The sequence below is a fragment of the Lepeophtheirus salmonis genome, chromosome 13, assembly GCF_016086655.4.
Source record: "Lepeophtheirus salmonis chromosome 13, UVic_Lsal_1.4, whole genome shotgun sequence".
NCBI classification, from domain to species: Eukaryota; Metazoa; Arthropoda; class Copepoda; order Siphonostomatoida; family Caligidae; genus Lepeophtheirus; species Lepeophtheirus salmonis.
Window position 1 is genome coordinate 41,258,792 of NC_052143.2, and position 17,030 is coordinate 41,275,821.

General features: G+C 30.9%; 3 protein-coding genes and 2 non-coding genes across 7 annotated transcripts; 2 read left to right on the forward strand and 3 right to left on the reverse strand.

The window, feature by feature from the left end:
- Nucleotides 1-243: 243 nt before the first annotated feature.
- On the reverse strand, nt 244-4,709 carry LOC121128732 (lactosylceramide 4-alpha-galactosyltransferase). 3 transcript variants are annotated; one of them, XM_040724321.1, is made up of 4 exons: nt 4,555-4,709; nt 1,487-1,622; nt 886-1,433; nt 244-801 (listed from the first exon to the last, which is right to left on the reverse strand). In XM_040724321.1, exons 3-4 carry the CDS (start codon nt 1,358-1,360, stop codon nt 398-400), a joined length of 879 nt encoding a protein of 292 aa, XP_040580255.1. In that variant the 5' UTR covers nt 1,361-1,433; nt 1,487-1,622; nt 4,555-4,709; the 3' UTR covers nt 244-397. The 3 variants fall into 3 exon arrangements, with proteins under 3 accessions (XP_040580255.1, XP_071749030.1, XP_071749031.1); XM_071892929.1 differs by lacking the exon at nt 4,555-4,709 and adding an exon at nt 2,303-4,340; XM_071892930.1 differs by lacking the exon at nt 1,487-1,622 and having other exon boundaries at nt 4,555-4,669.
- Nucleotides 4,710-7,963: 3,254 nt separating this feature from the next.
- beta4GalT7 (beta-1,4-galactosyltransferase 7) lies at nt 7,964-10,577 on the forward strand. The gene is made up of 3 exons (XM_040724320.2): nt 7,964-9,164; nt 9,466-9,807; nt 9,868-10,577. The coding sequence occupies exons 1-3, from the start codon at nt 8,948-8,950 to the stop codon at nt 10,248-10,250; spliced, it is 942 nt and encodes a 313-aa protein (XP_040580254.1). The 5' UTR covers nt 7,964-8,947; the 3' UTR covers nt 10,251-10,577.
- LOC121128735 (uncharacterized) lies at nt 10,555-12,899 on the reverse strand. Its single transcript, XR_011783294.1, has 3 exons — nt 12,584-12,899; nt 10,986-11,321; nt 10,555-10,910 (listed from the first exon to the last, which is right to left on the reverse strand). It is a non-coding gene; the product is annotated as an uncharacterized protein (transcript).
- Nucleotides 11,414-11,509, reverse strand: LOC121128791 (U6atac minor spliceosomal RNA). The gene has a single exon (XR_005868283.1). It is a non-coding gene; the product is annotated as a U6atac minor spliceosomal RNA (small nuclear RNA).
- A 139-nt stretch (nt 12,900-13,038) lies between the features above and the next one.
- On the forward strand, nt 13,039-15,048 carry 14-3-3epsilon (tyrosine 3-monooxygenase/tryptophan 5-monooxygenase activation protein epsilon). The gene is made up of 5 exons (XM_040724322.2): nt 13,039-13,329; nt 13,408-13,607; nt 13,663-13,907; nt 14,600-14,805; nt 14,868-15,048. Exons 1-5 carry the CDS (start codon nt 13,266-13,268, stop codon nt 14,948-14,950), a joined length of 798 nt encoding a protein of 265 aa, XP_040580256.1. The 5' UTR covers nt 13,039-13,265; the 3' UTR covers nt 14,951-15,048.
- The last annotated feature ends 1,982 nt before the right edge of the window (nt 15,049-17,030 follow it).

Sequence of the window (17,030 nt, forward strand, 5' to 3'; positions counted from 1 at the left end):
ATTATTGATAATAACTGTTCTTAAAGTATTCATTTTCACATCTTTGATTTAACTAAATTTCATACGACAGTTATTCTGCAAGTACTAATCATATTTTAATTTATCTTGTTAATTGTGAAGGCTCACCTGTTGGAAGTTGACGGCAAGGAAAATTAATATTTTGTAAATGTGGCTTTTACCTGATTTAGTCTAAACTGAAACTCTGTAAGGCTATAAAGAGCAATGTACTAAATTTATACATTATTTTGTATGTAATCAAAGAGTTATATTTCAAATTTGACAGAATATAAAAATAAATATTTATAGACTTAATTTATGACATATAAAGAGTTTGAGGTACTTGGAAATTATTTTAAAGATAAATTCCTCGTTGCAAAGATTAAACCTTTAAAACTCATCATAGATAATTCTTAGCTACAATAGGACAGTTATTATTTGCCAATTCAAACAATGTTGTATTTTTATTTATAGGAACATCACTCGAAAATTTACCCCATAAATGTGCAATGTAACTATCTTTTAAACTCCTCCTTACGTGGTCATTTTTTAAAGGATTAAAATAAAACTCCCAATCTTTGTAGTATATTGGATAACATTCCTCAGGAGATAACAATTTTATTTCATAACAGTTAGAATTGTTTATTTCCTCCATTGTCTCAAAGTTGCATATATTTTTGACAGTGTTTGTCATCAAAAATGGACCATTGTGACTCCAACTATCTCCATTAAAATTTTTTGCCATATGATTGACGCATCTGTTGATTATAGTATGATTCTTACTAAAATGAAATATCCCAACAGCTGAAAAAGAAGAATATTTGTAAGATAAAAGATGTGTATCACATGGGATATATTCAACCATTGGTGTTTGTTTTTTAATCTTACCGACAACGAAGGGCTTTTCAACATGTTCCACACCTGCAAAATTAAAATGGGTTGGAAATTCTTTCAGTACAATGATATCAGAGTCCAAATATGTTCCTCCATAAGTGGCAATGATCAAAAATCTTAAAACGTCGCTTAAATGAGACACTTTATGTTTACTATTTTGAATTTTATTATGAAACCAGAGATACTCCATCGGAGTTCGGAGAAAAAATGAGGATAGTTCAATACCAACTACATTAATATTGAAATATGTATCCAGTAAAGAGTTCAGAGCGGGATAAACCTTCAATTCAATATTAGTTAATAAATAATAAATTTGTCTATTTGGATTATTCTTGGCGGCACTCTCCAAGGCACACAGTTCTTTGGGGTTAAGGTAGTTTCTTCCAGATGTTTCCAGCAAAAATATCCCTTTATTCAGCGGAGGAGAGAGAATGCTAAATATTGGGAAATTGTTTTCCTTTTTTAGCATGGAATAACGTATTTGGCATGGAATAATTGCACGGAATTTCTTTCCATCTCATATGGATGTTCGTGTAAATGACCTACCAAATATATAATTGAAGGTAAAAATTATGTACATTTGACATAAGCTTACCCATATTATGAAATTCAGAAGGACGATCAACACATATTTAAGCCAACGTACTCGCATAGTGCTGTATGTAATTTCAATGGGAATTGCAATACATGAATATATCAACTTCTGACATTGAAAATGGAAATACATCAATCTAAATTTATAAAGAAAATATCCTTGACTTTAATATCTTAAGTAGAAATATTTCTTAGTTTAGAATGGGTTTTTTAAACAGATTTTTCCAATTCAACAGGAAAAATTAAATATCTAAACTATTTGTTAAATGTACATATACATATGTTGCTAGATTATGGGCCAAGGAGAGGCAAGTGTTTTATTAACTAGAGGGCACTGCAAAAATGGCAACAATTCATATGAAAAGATTATAATTTTTATTTTACGGATCATATCAAAATTTATTTTTTACAGGAATACAGGAGAGGTAGTGTAATAAAAGGATTTGTCAAAAATATTACGTTTGACAAGCTCAATACTTTTTGTAGTTGCAACCTGAACAGTGTTTTTTATAATTTTCTAAAGCTGTTATCATTATTCTTTAATTCTTGAGTAGGGAACATATTAGTATAAAGTGCATGTAATCATTAATGGCGGATATTAATAATGATGATTTATTTTAGAGTTATAAGTCCTTTTTAGAATTGAGGATTGACATTGGAATAATTCATGTCTATGCATTTACTAGATAAGGAGTGGGATTTATGTGTATTTCCTTCCTTTTACCGAGTGGTCCATTAAAATCTAAACACTTTGAATTTTAAACTTCAACAAGATATAATTTATTAATTAACAATATAATTTAAATAAAATTAATACCATAAAGAGATGTCTATCTGAGTTCTTTTAATCATTAATGTAGCCAACCTTAGTAGCAATGATGGCTTCCAGGCGCCGGAGAAAGGTCTGGTAGCCCCTCTGAATTTAGTCCTCTGTAATGGCGTCCCAATGCTGGATGGCAGTGGCTCTGAGGGCCTCGATTTTCGGATGACGGACACTACAAGCCTTCCCCTCGACAGTTCCCTAAAAGGTGTAGTTGAGGGGGTTGGCATCAGGGCTGTAGGAAGCCCAAAAGTGTCAAAAAAAAAAAAAAGAGTTCAAAAGAGTCTAGCAACGAAGGAGGTGAGTTTCTTTTATTGCTGGTTTCAAAAGTGGCCTCTCCAACCTCACAATGCTCATTCCATCCACTTTTTTGATAGCTTTTTGGGACAGTCTGGGGGGAAACACCGAGATTTCTTGTATGAGCCCTCATGGACTTGAGAGGACTGCCTGGGCCGTTTTCTTTTCAGTTTGGTCTTTTCGACAGAGCCCTGCTTCTTCTCCAACTCTTCGGACTTGCTAACAACGTAGACTGTGATCCTGGAGACGCCCAGTGTGAAGGATGCACGAATGGAAATTAGTCCATCTCATTCAAGTGTCCTTTTCTGTACTTGTATGTAAGCTAAGGAGCTCAGGTTTGTTTTGATTTGTAACTAATTGCTTTAATATATTAAAATATAAATTAAATTCAACCTTTATTAATTACTTAATTTGTAAATGTTTAGGTTTCAATGGACCACCCGATATGTCTGCTTCCATCTAATTTGATAAAAAGTCATGACACCTCTGACTATTCACCTCCCAAGCATTCATTAAATTACAAATTAAAGTTACATATATTGCCCCAAGAAACACACAATCATTCATAAAAAATTGATAAAACTTACACATTTTGATAACTCATAGTATGAGCTACATTTAAGTATTTGAAATAAAATTTTATATTTTTTGAAACTGAAGATTTATTGATCAAAAACTAAAATGCCATAATTAGACCCTAATTTAATTTATTTAACTTCGTATTATTATTCTAAATATATACAACGCAACCTTGCATTTTATATTTATTTCAATTTTTAGTAAGAAAATTAAATTATGATTGAAAAAATCAATCGATTCTATGAAAGCACACTAATATAACTATTTCAGGTGGAAATATATAGTTCTGAATCGTAATTATAATTGAAAAATGTCCTTAATAAAAATGAAATTGTCAGAATTAGATGAGTTCTCAGCCTTAGAATACTTGACTGATTAAAGAAATAAAAGTGAATGTATTAATTGCTTATATAGGAAATAAATATTCCTGATCAGAATAGAAAATATATTATGTTTGTTAGATTTTTAAGCTATGAAGAATAGCTTACGCTAGTTTTGTAATCTATATTCAAAGGATGTTTGAAATATTTTAAGTAAAAAAATATGATCAAGGTCAATAACATTTTCTGTTATAACTGGATTAAAAACTGATTTGGTTGTATAGCTATTAATGACAACTGCTAAGGAAATAAAATTTGTTCTTTATACTACCAATTACAAATTAACGGGCCAGCTAAAAAACACACCGGATTTACATGTATGTAAATCTTCCCTATTAATATTGAAAAATTAGACTTTTAGCCGGCACCTACTTACTCCGGGCAATGCTAGTAATTAAATAAAGTCGGGTTACCACTTACTATATCTATTGTGCATGTACACGTCTATGTGTATATATATGCATATACGTGTACAACTATGATAGATATGGTTACCCGTCATAACGCCCATTCCCCATTAGTATCCTTCTTATCTTATTAAATTATTTATTTTATCAGTTAAAAAAGTTTGTTTGCATGTAACTTAAAGAAAAAAATATTTTTACGTTATGATTTTGCCTCGGTGCTATATCATTATTCATTAATCTAAACGTTACTTTACGTAAGGGGAAGGAAGTGGGATAAAATTGTTAAGTTTTCTATTACGTAGATTTTGAATTATCCCCAAAAAAATATCTTTTTTTTTTTAAACATATCTTTCTAACGTAGCCTCTCTTGTGAAATTTGTGCCACTCCAGTGGTGGAATGTAACAAAGAATTTCAAAAATGGGTAACAATACGAATCAAGACCAAAACCTACCATGGGAATCTGATCTAGACCTAACTAAAAAAAATACATAATAATTATACAATGTGGTGAAGGATACCATTCTGTTACAAATATATTCTAAAATAATAAATGATCATAAATATTTTACAACAGCAATTACTTACAATTATATACCTCTATGTTGAATCTTTTATACTATATTTGAATTTTCAACCTTAGAATACTTGACTGACTAAAAAAATAATACTGAAAGGATACATTTACCTATCTAGGAAATAGATATTCCTTATCAGAATATCCGAATTAGAAGAATAGATAACATTAATATATGTTTGTTAGATTTTTAGGCTATAAAAAATAGATTACGTTTGTCTTCTAATCTATATTCAGTGCGGGAATAACAGTTTTTTCAAAGAAGATCTGATTTTTTTTTTGTTTGAGGGACTTGGTAAGAATAGTTTGTAAATTGATTTCTGAATTACAGCTTCACTGCATCCATAATTTTAGAATAAGAATAAATTTATCCCATTCAGTTTTATAAAAACACCTGTTACATAATATATACATTAGACAAGTAAAAAATAAAACGATTTTAGTCTCGATATCAAAATATATTACAGCATTTAATGCACACATTACATATAGTTGATATATTTATAGAAAGCTAAGGCAGAAAAAAATATTTTTTAAATAGATTTTTTTAGGAGATGAATAACATTTTAGTTTTTAATATTTCCTGAGTTTAATATTTTTTTCTGTATGTTTATTTTTTAAATAATTTCTTATTGATTACACAAGGTCAATTAGAGGGTCAAAATTTCCAGCAATGAGTTTAAGTAAAGAATATAAATTCTCTTTGAGAGCGAAATCCAAAAAGGATCTCAATTTTTCTCTGGGTTGTCATGCTTCAGAAATATTTGAGATTATAATAATTCGCAGGCTTGTAAGTGTACTGCTATTTTGGCGTTTCTTTTAGCGTTCTGTACATTTTATTTTTTTGTTCATCGTTCAGCTATTATTTTTGTTCTGTTTGGTGTTCCAATCATAAGGTAGTACAAGGCTTGTACAGTTTACATACCAGGGCTGCAGAATTGTGGGGTCAGAGTCGGTGCCATTTTTGGGGAGTCGGAGTCAGGAGTAGGAAAATTATTATAATTTATGTAAACAAAACATATATAAATTCTAAGGCTTAGATTGAGTATTCATAAAGTCATTTCCTAAATGTTTATAACTTATAGGTATTAGTACTATTAATTTATTAAACTTATTACGTTAACTAAATTATAAGTTTAATTCACAAACTTTAAACGTTCTCTATAGTCCATGGAATCACAGTTCCTGAACACTTCTAAAGTCTAAATTATTATATAGGGCAGAGCATAGCCACTAGCCTTGCTAGTTCATTAATTAGACTTGTGAATAGCCAAAGTCATAAGTGTAAAGTGTAAAATTGCAGTGATATGTTGTATGTATTGTAGTTCCTTGGCTACGAGTATATAAATTATTTTGTAAAACTTATTAATGTATTAGTAATAGATAGGTTTTGATCCATTTTATTTCTTGTTCATCTAGTTAGATATACTTTATTCCAAATATTTTCTTTATACAAAGAAAACTTATTTGCTACATATAACTAATAACTACTTATAAATTAAATATATATATATATATAAATTATATGGACTCAAATGACTCAATAGTACTTATATTGCCTATAAAGCATATTATTAAAGAATAATTATGTGCATTGGAGTAGGTGACATTCAAAATACTGGAGTCGGATTTTATGGACCGACTTCGCAGCCCTGGTACTTACATACACTAGTGCGCTCGTTATAGAAAGCTGTACAGTTTTTGAGGCATAAAATCGTAAAATGCTCCAAATGGGATTGCTAAATTAAATTGAACGTAGTAAGGCGGAAACGCTTTCATGTATATCTGGAGCGCCAAAGCTTTTTTTTTTTGTCTGAAATGTCCATGAGAATCACAAAAAAAAATTAATCAAGCTAATTTTCAAAACACAAATAGCCAACTAAAAATAACAATATTTAATTTTCACAGAAGTAGAATAGCTATGTCCGTTGTGACTCAATCATATCGATCTTCTCTTAATTCCGTATGTAAATATAGATACATTAAGTCATAATTAATTATTAAAATCCATTATATATAACTTATGACCAACTCTTAATAGTACTAAGTCATTGTAATAAAATTGCATATTTGTAGCACGTCAATCCAAAAGGAAGCTCGAATAATTTTTCTTAAAATTGAGTATGGAATAACACATTTTCCAACAAATAATAGTTCATTTCAATGAACAAATTATTCTGATTAATCCTTTTGGAGGCACCACAAATTGTACTTAAAGTTGTTTAAAATCCCTGCCTCAAAAATAGAATTAATAGATTACATTTCTAAGACAATAATGGGGCCAAATTAAGTCAAATAGATAACACGGACGTTTTAAGCTATAGTTAACATTCTCTGGTATCTCAATTGATCCCAGAAATTTTAATTCAATCCCTATAATTGATCTTAATATCTTTTTGAAATATTGTCTGTCATTTTATAAATATCAATGATTGACCCTTTGAATATATTATTGGTGCATTTTTAATAAAAATAAATAGTTTTTTTTTTAATGAACTGATGTAAAAAGGTTTTTTATGATTATAAAAGTGTTTTTATTGATTCTGTATCCTCTTCTGAACTCGATATATTTCCATTTTTAGGTGGAAAAGTGATGAAAAACGACACTCTTCTTGAGACCATTATATAAGGAATATCCTAGCTCACATTATAGAAAAATATCCTATCTTTTATTTAAAAAAAAAAAACATATTTAGAAAATATGCATATCCAAAGACTTTAGTTGGATTTGGTATTTTTTGAGTGATCCCATTTTTTATGGGGTGAACTAGTAAATAGACTACTACTATTAATATTGTTTACGATTTCAATGCCCTCATAATGACTGACAGTTTTCTCGGATGAATTTTCATCCCCTCGTAGAATACGGAGTTCCGAATAAGAGTATCTCTTGAGATGGATGATCAAGTTAGAAGTATCTTTCTTTTGTACTAATTCTTGGAGAGCATAAAAGTCCTCTTCTTTAGGTCTCTGTGAATGAAGAATTATCTGAGGCTTTAAAAATTGTTAAAGTAAAATTGCATTTAAATTTCAAATTTTTGTATATTTTAGTTTTATGATTATAACTTCTCATTGTTTAAGTACCTTATTAACAAATTATTATTATTATATTCAACATTCCACGAGGGACAACGGGATGAAAAATCATCCGATAAAAACTGCCAGGCTTCATAAGAGAGTAGAGTGGACTCCTTCATTGAGAAGGAGATTCCAGCATAGAAAAAATGAAGAGATCAATTTATGATAAGTAGAGAATTTTAATATTAACAATATAGCTAATTAACAATTATTTTATATTTGAATTTGTGCAAAGTGCGGTATTATGTTATGATTATGAAATTTATTATTATTATTTATTACGGGGTATGACGTCATTATGAGGACATTGAAATCGTAAACAATATTAACATAATGTAGTCTATTTGCTAGTTCATCCCCCTAAAAAATGGGATCACTCAAAAAATACCAAATCGAACTTAAGTCTTTGGAGATGCATATTTTCTAAATATGTTTTTTTTTAAATAAAAGACGGAATATTTTTCTATAATATGAAAATGGTGTTCCTTATATTTATGAATGATGAGTAAGTTATAATGGCCTCAAGAAGAGTGTATTTCTTATCCTTTTTCAGCCAAAAAATGGGAATATGTCGAGTTCAGAAGAGGATACAAAATCAATAAAAACACTTATATAATCATAAAAGACCTTTATACATCAACTTTATTAATCGCGCTTCAATTTAGTGATTGTTTTAATGCTAAAAAATGTTTCTGAACGATGATAGTCTCGAATTACTATAATCTCAAATATTTCTGAAACCTGACGACCCAAAGACAAACTGCAGTTTCGGATTTTGTGCTGAAAGATAAATTATATTCTTTGTTTAATTTCATAGATTGTAATTTGGTGGTCCCCTGTGTTATCAATCAATACGAATACATATCATGAGTCCCCCGAAAAACCCTTTAGCTGAAAGATAAGCTAAAAATCCTCGGTGGTCTGTGAAAAATAGTATTTAATCAAACCCATGTTGCCTCGAGAGAAGAAGTTTCAAAATTACTTATTTACATAAATATATACAAAATTTGGTTCTTTTATATACGTCAAATATAAGAAAAATCCGGATATAGTCCAGTTTCCTTTATCCGGACTTGAATGTATAATATTTTGTTTTGCAATAAAATAAGTTTTACAGAGTTTTCAATCTAATAATTGTTCCGAGAATGTAAAACACTCACTCAACCCTATATTGTATTTACTCCAGCCCCTTTTTATTGATATAACTCATGTAAAAATTTATAAATTGTAAATATTAAGTAACTCTTTATAATGTCTTTGTACTTGTGCATAAAATTTTAAGTTTATATTATAGCCATGTGTATGAACACGGCTTGATTAATTGTGATGAAATATCATAGCCGAATATTGCTCCTACTTTTCGTTGGAGCTTCCGTGTTTCTTGGCTTCCTTGTTTTATTCGCTTCAACAGCTTCTAGAGACTTGGAATATTCGTCCCGAGCCCAACGAAGACATAAACTTTGTGTTCTTGTTCCCTTTCGAGATCGATGGGAAGAGTTATTAGTGTTTATTCCTCATCTTTCTTCCTTTTTAACTAATCAAGGTAATTAAGGTTGATCCATTGGTCCAATAAATTTATTTTTGTTGATAAGCAAAGACTTGTTCTTCGCTTCTCTTCAACTTTCAAAAAAATCGAAAAGAGGAAAAAAAGCGATACGGTGTTGAATGTTAGGAGAATGTCCGATCTTGTTTCAAATGTAAATATTACTGGATACAATGTAACAATAATAAGTATTTTGTTTGATCTTTATTTATAATTGTCTGATCATAAAGACTACTTTGATTTCCAAGTTATTACATTGCATGTTGTTGCAATAAATTAATTTAATATATATTTTTTTTAGGAGTATTTGCTAAGTTCCTTGTGATAAATCAATCTGATTCATTACGGTTCAATCGGGCTTCTCTTATTAATGTTGGATTTGCCGAGTCACCAAGTGACTGCGATTACTTTGCTATTCATGATGTAGATTTAATACCTTTAAACAGTCAAATTACTTATAATTATCCAAATCAAGGACCTTTACATCTCACCTCACCTGGACTCCATCCAAAGTATGACTATCCTACTTTCTTCGGTGGCATTCTTCTTATCACAAAAGAAGACTTTATCAAAGTAAATGGAATGTCAAATAACTACTGGGGATGGGGATTGGAAGACGACGAATTCCGTGCTCGTATCATAGGTAATTGTTTTATATGTCAATTGTAATTATCAACTTAAACATATATTTTTCTTATTTAAGATGCGGATTTAGCTCCTCAAAAGCAATCTAATATACTCACTGGGAAAGATGATACTTTTGAACACCTTCATTTTCGTGAGGAGAGAACAAGTCGGGATATGGCCAATTGTTATAATCAAAAGGATGTAACTCATTACCGTGATCGGAAGGGAGGTTTGAATACTATTGATTATTCAGTAAAGCACAGAAGAGACATGAGCGTGGATAGTTCATACTTTACTTTAATTGATGCGGTTTTAAAATGTGATAAAAGTAAAACTCCATGGTGTTCGTGCATGGACGCCTCTGAGATCAATCGTAAGTTCAAGGTAGATGATGATCGAAGGAAGGATTTGATTTTGCCAAAAATTCCGAAAAAGAGGTTAAAAAAGAAGAATTTCTAGTTATAGCTAGATTTTGGAGCTTCTTTACCTTCAAGGATCCCCTCTTTTCCTATTCTGAGCTTATTTCGATGAATTAATTATTACTCCTTACTATGTTTTTTGCATCACTATTTTGATTTCAATAGTTATTTTTTTTATTTTTTACTTTCCCTATTTTGTTATTTTAGCAAGATTATATAGATTGTGCTTCATACTTGTCTTTTATTGTTCCATAAAAAAGGTGGAATTTTTTTACTTGTTTATTTAAATATATTTGTTTATATTCATATATAAATTTAGAATAGTAAATATTTTATCTAATGAGTCGAAATATATTTATTATAAGAATTGATCTTGTTTTCTATCTTAAGCATTACTCCGTTAGATACTATCCTAGATTGGCCTCGATGCTACCCTTCGAAATTATCAAAAAAAGAAAAATTCCTGTTCAATGCCATGGTAAGATTTGATTTATGACGACTCATATCGTTTTCAATAATCATAGCCTTCATATATGAACTTCTCATGGGAAGGATGTATGAGGCTTCTGTTCCTTTTTGAGCTGTTGAAAATCTTTTTTTGTTTTCTTGAAGTTGTATTTGTTTCTGAGAAATTCGGTTTTTCAAACTTTTATTATCGGCTTCCAGTTTTTGTATTTGATCTTGGACATTAGTGATGGATCTAATTAAAAAAGAAGACTGTTGTATCAAATATTTAATTGCTTACAATCCATACAAGTATGGTTTTTCTTCTTACTTTGTTAAATTTTGATTTTTTTTAATCAGTATGGGTAAATTACATTTAAGAGAATTGAACAAACGTTTCCATTGACTTTTTCTAAATTGTGCTGTTTTGAATATATTTTGAAGTGGAGGAATTTGATCTTGAAAGACGAATCTCATTTGAGCCGGCATGTCTTTATCTATAAGCACAGATCTAAAACTGTCGGATGAGTCGCATATTCTACAACGATTGGATATAAAACAAGAGCCACAGACAATGTGCATGCAATTTGTCATATGAAAAGGGATACATTTTGGATTCGCCCTGAATTGTAATGAGCATTTGTTACAATGAACCCAATCCATATCACTTAAAAATTATAAAATGATTTGACAATATTATAATTTATTTTTCATTATCATTTAGTATAGATTTATTGGCTAGCTATTGTTATTTACGCCAAAAAGAGAGTAATTGATTGTGCTACTCAATTACGTGTGTTATCCATCCTTATCAAGAGGACTTGCTAACTGTCTCTCCTTCCCACAAAATAACACGAATCTTTGTATTACATGCTTACTATATATACTTCTCAAACGTAAAATAAAAGTTACTTCGGATTTTGAATTTATTTAATAAGTATACCGCAAAAATGTTCCATAAAATATACTTTTTAGAACCCGCAGTTCAATGATGTTGTTTGCATTTATTAATCAATCAATAATTGTGCTGTTATAGAATATATAAATTGTTCAACAATTAATGCTTTATGTTTTACAAAAACAGTTTACGAGGGTAACGCCATCTATGAAATAGTTTTATTAACTATATCATTCCTATTAAAGATTTATATTATTACTTTTACTAGTACTTAATTATTTTTAAATTATTCAACCTTCATATGTATCTAATTTAATCGTAAAAACATAATTTTTATAAAGAAAAGATAACGCTAAGCCTAAAAATACTTAGTGCTATATTTTAGTGGATTTTATGCTCGCTTTTTTTTTGCATGTTCATCATAATAGCTAGTTGCTACCCAATTATTTTTTTAAAGTTAATAAATAAGACTGACCACGAATAGCAAAAATTGATGATAGGTGATTAATAAAAAAATACTGCTTAAGCCAAGAAATGAAGCCATTGTCATTTTGTTTTAATATTATAATAATAGACTAGTACATATGACTCTTAATCCTTATCACATAGTTATTTTTAAATAGGTCGGATGATCTCATTAGAACATGATAGTCATCCTATCAATAAATCGAAAACAGGTCGTGAAGGGAGCATTAGTATTTGCTACTGTTTGCTATCCTGAGTGGGCGTTGACGGCCCCCGGACGTCTGACTACAAGACCTTGTTCGAACTTTCTCACTTATTAACGGAATGCGCAAAAAACACAATATGAAGAAGAAGAAATGAACCGGGAGAGAGAGAAAGATAACATTGACTCGGAACGAAGTGGTTTTTATGATGTATGGTATGTTTGAATGGTGGTATGGCCGAGATTAAGATGTAAAATAAAGTAACGAATCAAAGTGCACGTGATTTATAATTTCAACAGGGTATTGATCGTAGCAAAACTTTTTTAGTCCGCTAGGAGCGTTGTATATTATTTTATTACTTACTACGCAGTCTTCATGAATTCATCCTTTCAACTGAATTAAGAAGGTAAAGTATGCATTGGGAAGAAAAAGTTGCACAAGGGAAAATGAGAAAAAGGTGACGTCATCTGGGGTATCGTAGAAAACGACACCTTGCGTGGGAAAAAGATAACTCTATGACTTTGAATGTTCTCAAACTAACAGGCGCGTTTTGCACCTTTGTTGAAAGCTTTAGTCCGAGAATATGGATGTACCGGGAAGAGGGCATTCCCAGGCAAATGTAGGCGGATCCTGCCTATTGAGAGCAAGGAAAGAAAATAGAAGAGGAGCTAATAGAGGAAGAAGCGCCCTCCTTTGGCCAAATTGGATTTCTTAGCTTAGCTTAGAGATCCCCCTCTTTCTTTTCTCTCTTTCTCCTCCTTCTTTTTCTCTTTCTCTTTACGTCTGTTTTTGTTTTTGTATGTTTCTGTGAGTGCGTTATAGTTTTCTTTCTCTTGCTCCTTGTGCTTCCCTTGTTCTCTATCTGCAGCTTCTCCCTCACTCACTTACTCACTCTCTCTCACTCCTCCTCCTTTTTGAACTTCTTGTTCAGTTCGAGTGGCTCTCTTTCTCTCTTTCTTTTTCATCGCTGCTTATTTTCCTTGGATTTGAGAAGCTTTTACTCCTCATCAACGATCCTTGTGCGCACTCTTGGATAGACATCGGGATGGCCGAAAGAGAAGACTGTGTGTATAAAGCTAAATTAGCTGAGCAAGCTGAGCGCTACGATGGTAAGTGTGTGAGCCGTGGGTTTCCTGCGTGCGTCTCGAGAGATTGACCCCTCTCTCTCTCTGTTGTTCTCTCCTTAGAAATGGTGACCTCCATGAAAATGGTGGCTTCCATGGACTTGGAGCTCACGGTGGAGGAGCGGAACTTGCTCTCAGTCGCCTATAAGAATGTGATTGGCGCTCGCCGTGCCTCGTGGAGGATCATTTCCTCTCTGGAGGCCAAGGAAGGAAACAAAGCCTCTGAGGATAAACTTAATCTCATCAAAAATTACCGGACACAGGTGAGACCCTCACTGCCTCAGTCCCAACACCCTTTAATCCCATTCCCACTCTCAGGTCGAAAAGGAACTCAAGGATATTTGTGGAGATATCTTGTCCGTCTTGGACAAGCACTTGATTCCATGCTCAAACACCGGAGAGTCCAAGGTCTTTTACTACAAAATGAAGGGAGATTATCATCGCTACTTGGCGGAATTTGCCACCAACAATGACCGGAAAGAGGCAGCGGAAAATTCGCTCGTAGCTTATAAAGCAGCCAGTGACACTGCAATGTCAGAGCTTCCAACTACTCATCCAATAAGGTACCTCCTCACTCACTCTCTTAATACTCCCTTTTCATGTCGCCTCCTCTATCCCCTACTCAACCAAGTTCCCCTTTCCCATTCATACAACAAATAAGAATCCCTCACTCTGTCGTAGCTAAAATGCATTTCCTAGTTTTATTATTTAGTCAAAGTTCTTATTGCTTTCATTTGATTTAAATATCACGGTTGTATTTAATGAAGATGCATTAGGTTTGTTTTTGGTTTTTTTTAAATCTTAAATCCATTTGACAGAGTTGCATACAGATATGTTGGAAATGTGTACTTTTTTTGTTGTATCAATACCAACTTAAGAGCCCCCAAGATGACATTTGATTTATGACTTCAATAAAAGCGTTTTATTTACATTATCAGAATTAAAAGACAAACATATCTCAGGATGTGCGAAAATGCAATTCATTTATAGTTAAACAATATTGACTGTAAGAAAAAAGTTAAATATATTATTTAACTGTGTTTGGTAACAAGATTTTTCAGTGCCTACTCTTGCGTGTCATGAATTTGAGTTGGTCTAACTTAATGTATAAGATTTTATATTTGGATATTTTCATGTAGTCTTTAAAAAAAATATAACTAGGTATTTTTTTAAATAGAAAAAGATTATTTTGAAGATATTCTTAACAATAAAGTATGAGTTTGTTAATTTAATTGAATCCATGTTTTATCTATAGATTGGGTCTTGCTCTCAACTTTTCCGTCTTTTATTATGAAATTTTAAACTCTCCTGATCGTGCATGTCGATTGGCCAAAGCCGCATTTGACGACGCCATTGCCGAATTAGATACTCTATCAGAGGAAAGTTATAAGGACTCCACTCTTATTATGCAGCTACTTAGAGACAATCTCACTCTTTGGACGTCGGATATGCAAGCCGAAGGTAATATTAAAAAAGAAGCCCTTAAACAATCTGTTTATTTATTCATATTTTTATTCATTTAGATGGAGACGGAGAAAAGAAGGAAAAAGTGGAAGATGTTGAATCTGGTAATGCCGAAGCGCAGCCTGAGGCTGCTGCTTCATAAACTCGCGGGAATAATAAATTATTTTATATTATATGTTTAATTATGACACACCACATTTTGTTTTTTCTTGATCAAATATGACTCCCTTTTTCTGTTTCTATCATTTGATTTTTTTTTCATTAGTATGTCTTAAAAATCTAGTTCTTAATTTATTGTCTTTATTATGATTTCCTATGATCATCCTCCTCCTAATGAGGAAATTGCAATTTATTTTATCAAAATACTATTACAGTAGGTTCAAACGAGTGTGTTGTTATAAAAGCATAGACAACTTTAATTTAAGCTTAAAAATCTAAAAGAATATCAATTCATCATTAAACCTCTGCTCATGTTTTAACTTTTTTCTTTCTTAGAACCTAATTAATATCAACAGTATTGTATTAAACATTCCCCTTTTATTATATATTTTTTAATTAATTTATTATTATTATTTTTTTTTACAAAAGGAAAAAAAACTACGATAATCACTTTTTATTAATAATTCATAGTATTTATACATAAAAGCTAAACAATATCGCATTTACTTAAATTTTTTTTACATGGGTGTCTACTTTTCTTTTTATTTCTAAAGCTAAACATGAAATTCAGTATATTCCAGCATTAACATCATCTATGAAGTAATTTAATTAACTTGGTGCATTCCTTAAAATTACTAATGTTGATCCTGATTTAAGACGAACTAATTGCAATGGCACGCCCATGCCTCCTTTTTGTTTGTTTCCTTTTCAATAAGACAACATCAATTGTTATGATTTTTAAAAATTGTAATTCTTTAACTTTGTTTTCTCCAAAAAAAAAAAAAAAAAATCACAAAAAAAATCCTTGCCATTTATCTTAATCGTTATGTACTCTTATAATGTAATACTGATTTTGATTTAAATGTATTTGATTTAGTCGCTAACATCAACTATTGTTCACAGAACAGTCTAATCTTGGATTATTTTGTTTTAAATTTCTGTCGAATATTTAGTCTTTCTCACAATTTTATGTTGCTGCCATTTGACCTCGACATATATCCATGACTGATGAAATACTAACTAAAAACTTACATTGTATTATAGTAGCACAAAGTTAATTAATCTGCACATTTTAATGGATATTATCAATGAAAAAAATATCTTAGCTTCAACTATTTTAGCCAAAGACTATTTCCTTGCCGATAAATTTTTAAAAGATTTTTATGTTAGATGCACTTATTGCGACTGTAAATTTTCAATGCCTTTTTTATAATAACATAAAATGCAGATTAATCTTTTTGGGTTATTTATATTCTCCACTTCCATCTCGCACTCTCTTCTATTAGGAGTATACTCAAAATATTCGAAGATTCTCCTCTGTCAGATTCGACTCAAAGGTGTTTACAGTATCGTTTGGTAACATCGAAAATATGTTTAATAATCATATTAGAAATCTTTACGTAGTTGTACGTGTTAAAGGCTCTTGTTTAGATAATCTTGAGGTTAGATATTACTCCTGAAATTAAATTTAGCTATCGAGTCATGCATAAACGTTTACATCTTCGGTGTATATGAGGAAGTCCAAACAAAAAAAAATGTTTTCCCTATTGATCGTGGATTTTGTTCCACATGGCTTATCTCGTCTTGTTGGTCAATTAAGTTTATATATTAGTCCTAGTAATTATTTACAAATTATCCGTCTTTCATTTGTATATATATAAGAGAGGAATAAATTTTAATACTAATAGGTGAAAACATGACTGTGAGATTGTGTCTTAGATTAATTAAATATTTTAGTGTGGCATCCAGTTCCTGATTGTTCTTCAATATTCTTCGTCCCTTAAATAAATGTTTATGGTGGGCTTAAGTCGCGTGCATCAGCTGGTACTTAAAAGGGATTTTTTGAAGGAATTTTTAATTTGGGTACCTACTTCTGCCTGATACTCTAAAACAGAAATTTGAGACTGAATTTATTTAAAACTTATTTTGTTATTATAAAGTCCATAGCTTCAGAAAGTTATCTTAACCTGATTAATAAATCGATATATTAATTCAAATTTAGACATAATTAAGTACATTGTCGCTATAAGTATGAATGTATGCCTGTCCATTGACAGGGTTTA

Bases quoted from the DNA above. Each gene is read 5' to 3' on its own strand.
- 14-3-3epsilon (XM_040724322.2), top strand. From the start codon at position 13,266: ATGGCCGAAAGAGAAGACTGTGTGTATAAAGCTAAATTAGCTGAGCAA. The intron at 13,608-13,662 runs GTGAGACCCTCA...TCCCACTCTCAG, and splicing joins TCAAAAATTACCGGACACAG to GTCGAAAAGGAACTCAAGGA. The intron at 14,806-14,867 runs GTAATATTAAAA...TTATTCATTTAG, and splicing joins GTCGGATATGCAAGCCGAAG to ATGGAGACGGAGAAAAGAAG.
- LOC121128732 (XM_040724321.1), bottom strand. From the start codon at position 1,360: ATGCTAAAAAAGGAAAACAATTTCCCAATATTTAGCATTCTCTCTCCT. The intron at 802-885 runs GTAAGATTAAAA...CTTCTTTTTCAG, and splicing joins TGAAAAGCCCTTCGTTGTCG to CTGTTGGGATATTTCATTTT.
- beta4GalT7 (XM_040724320.2), top strand. From the start codon at position 8,948: ATGAAATATCATAGCCGAATATTGCTCCTACTTTTCGTTGGAGCTTCC. The intron at 9,165-9,465 runs GTAATTAAGGTT...TATTTTTTTTAG, and splicing joins TTCCTTTTTAACTAATCAAG to GAGTATTTGCTAAGTTCCTT. The intron at 9,808-9,867 runs GTAATTGTTTTA...TTCTTATTTAAG, and splicing joins ATTCCGTGCTCGTATCATAG to ATGCGGATTTAGCTCCTCAA.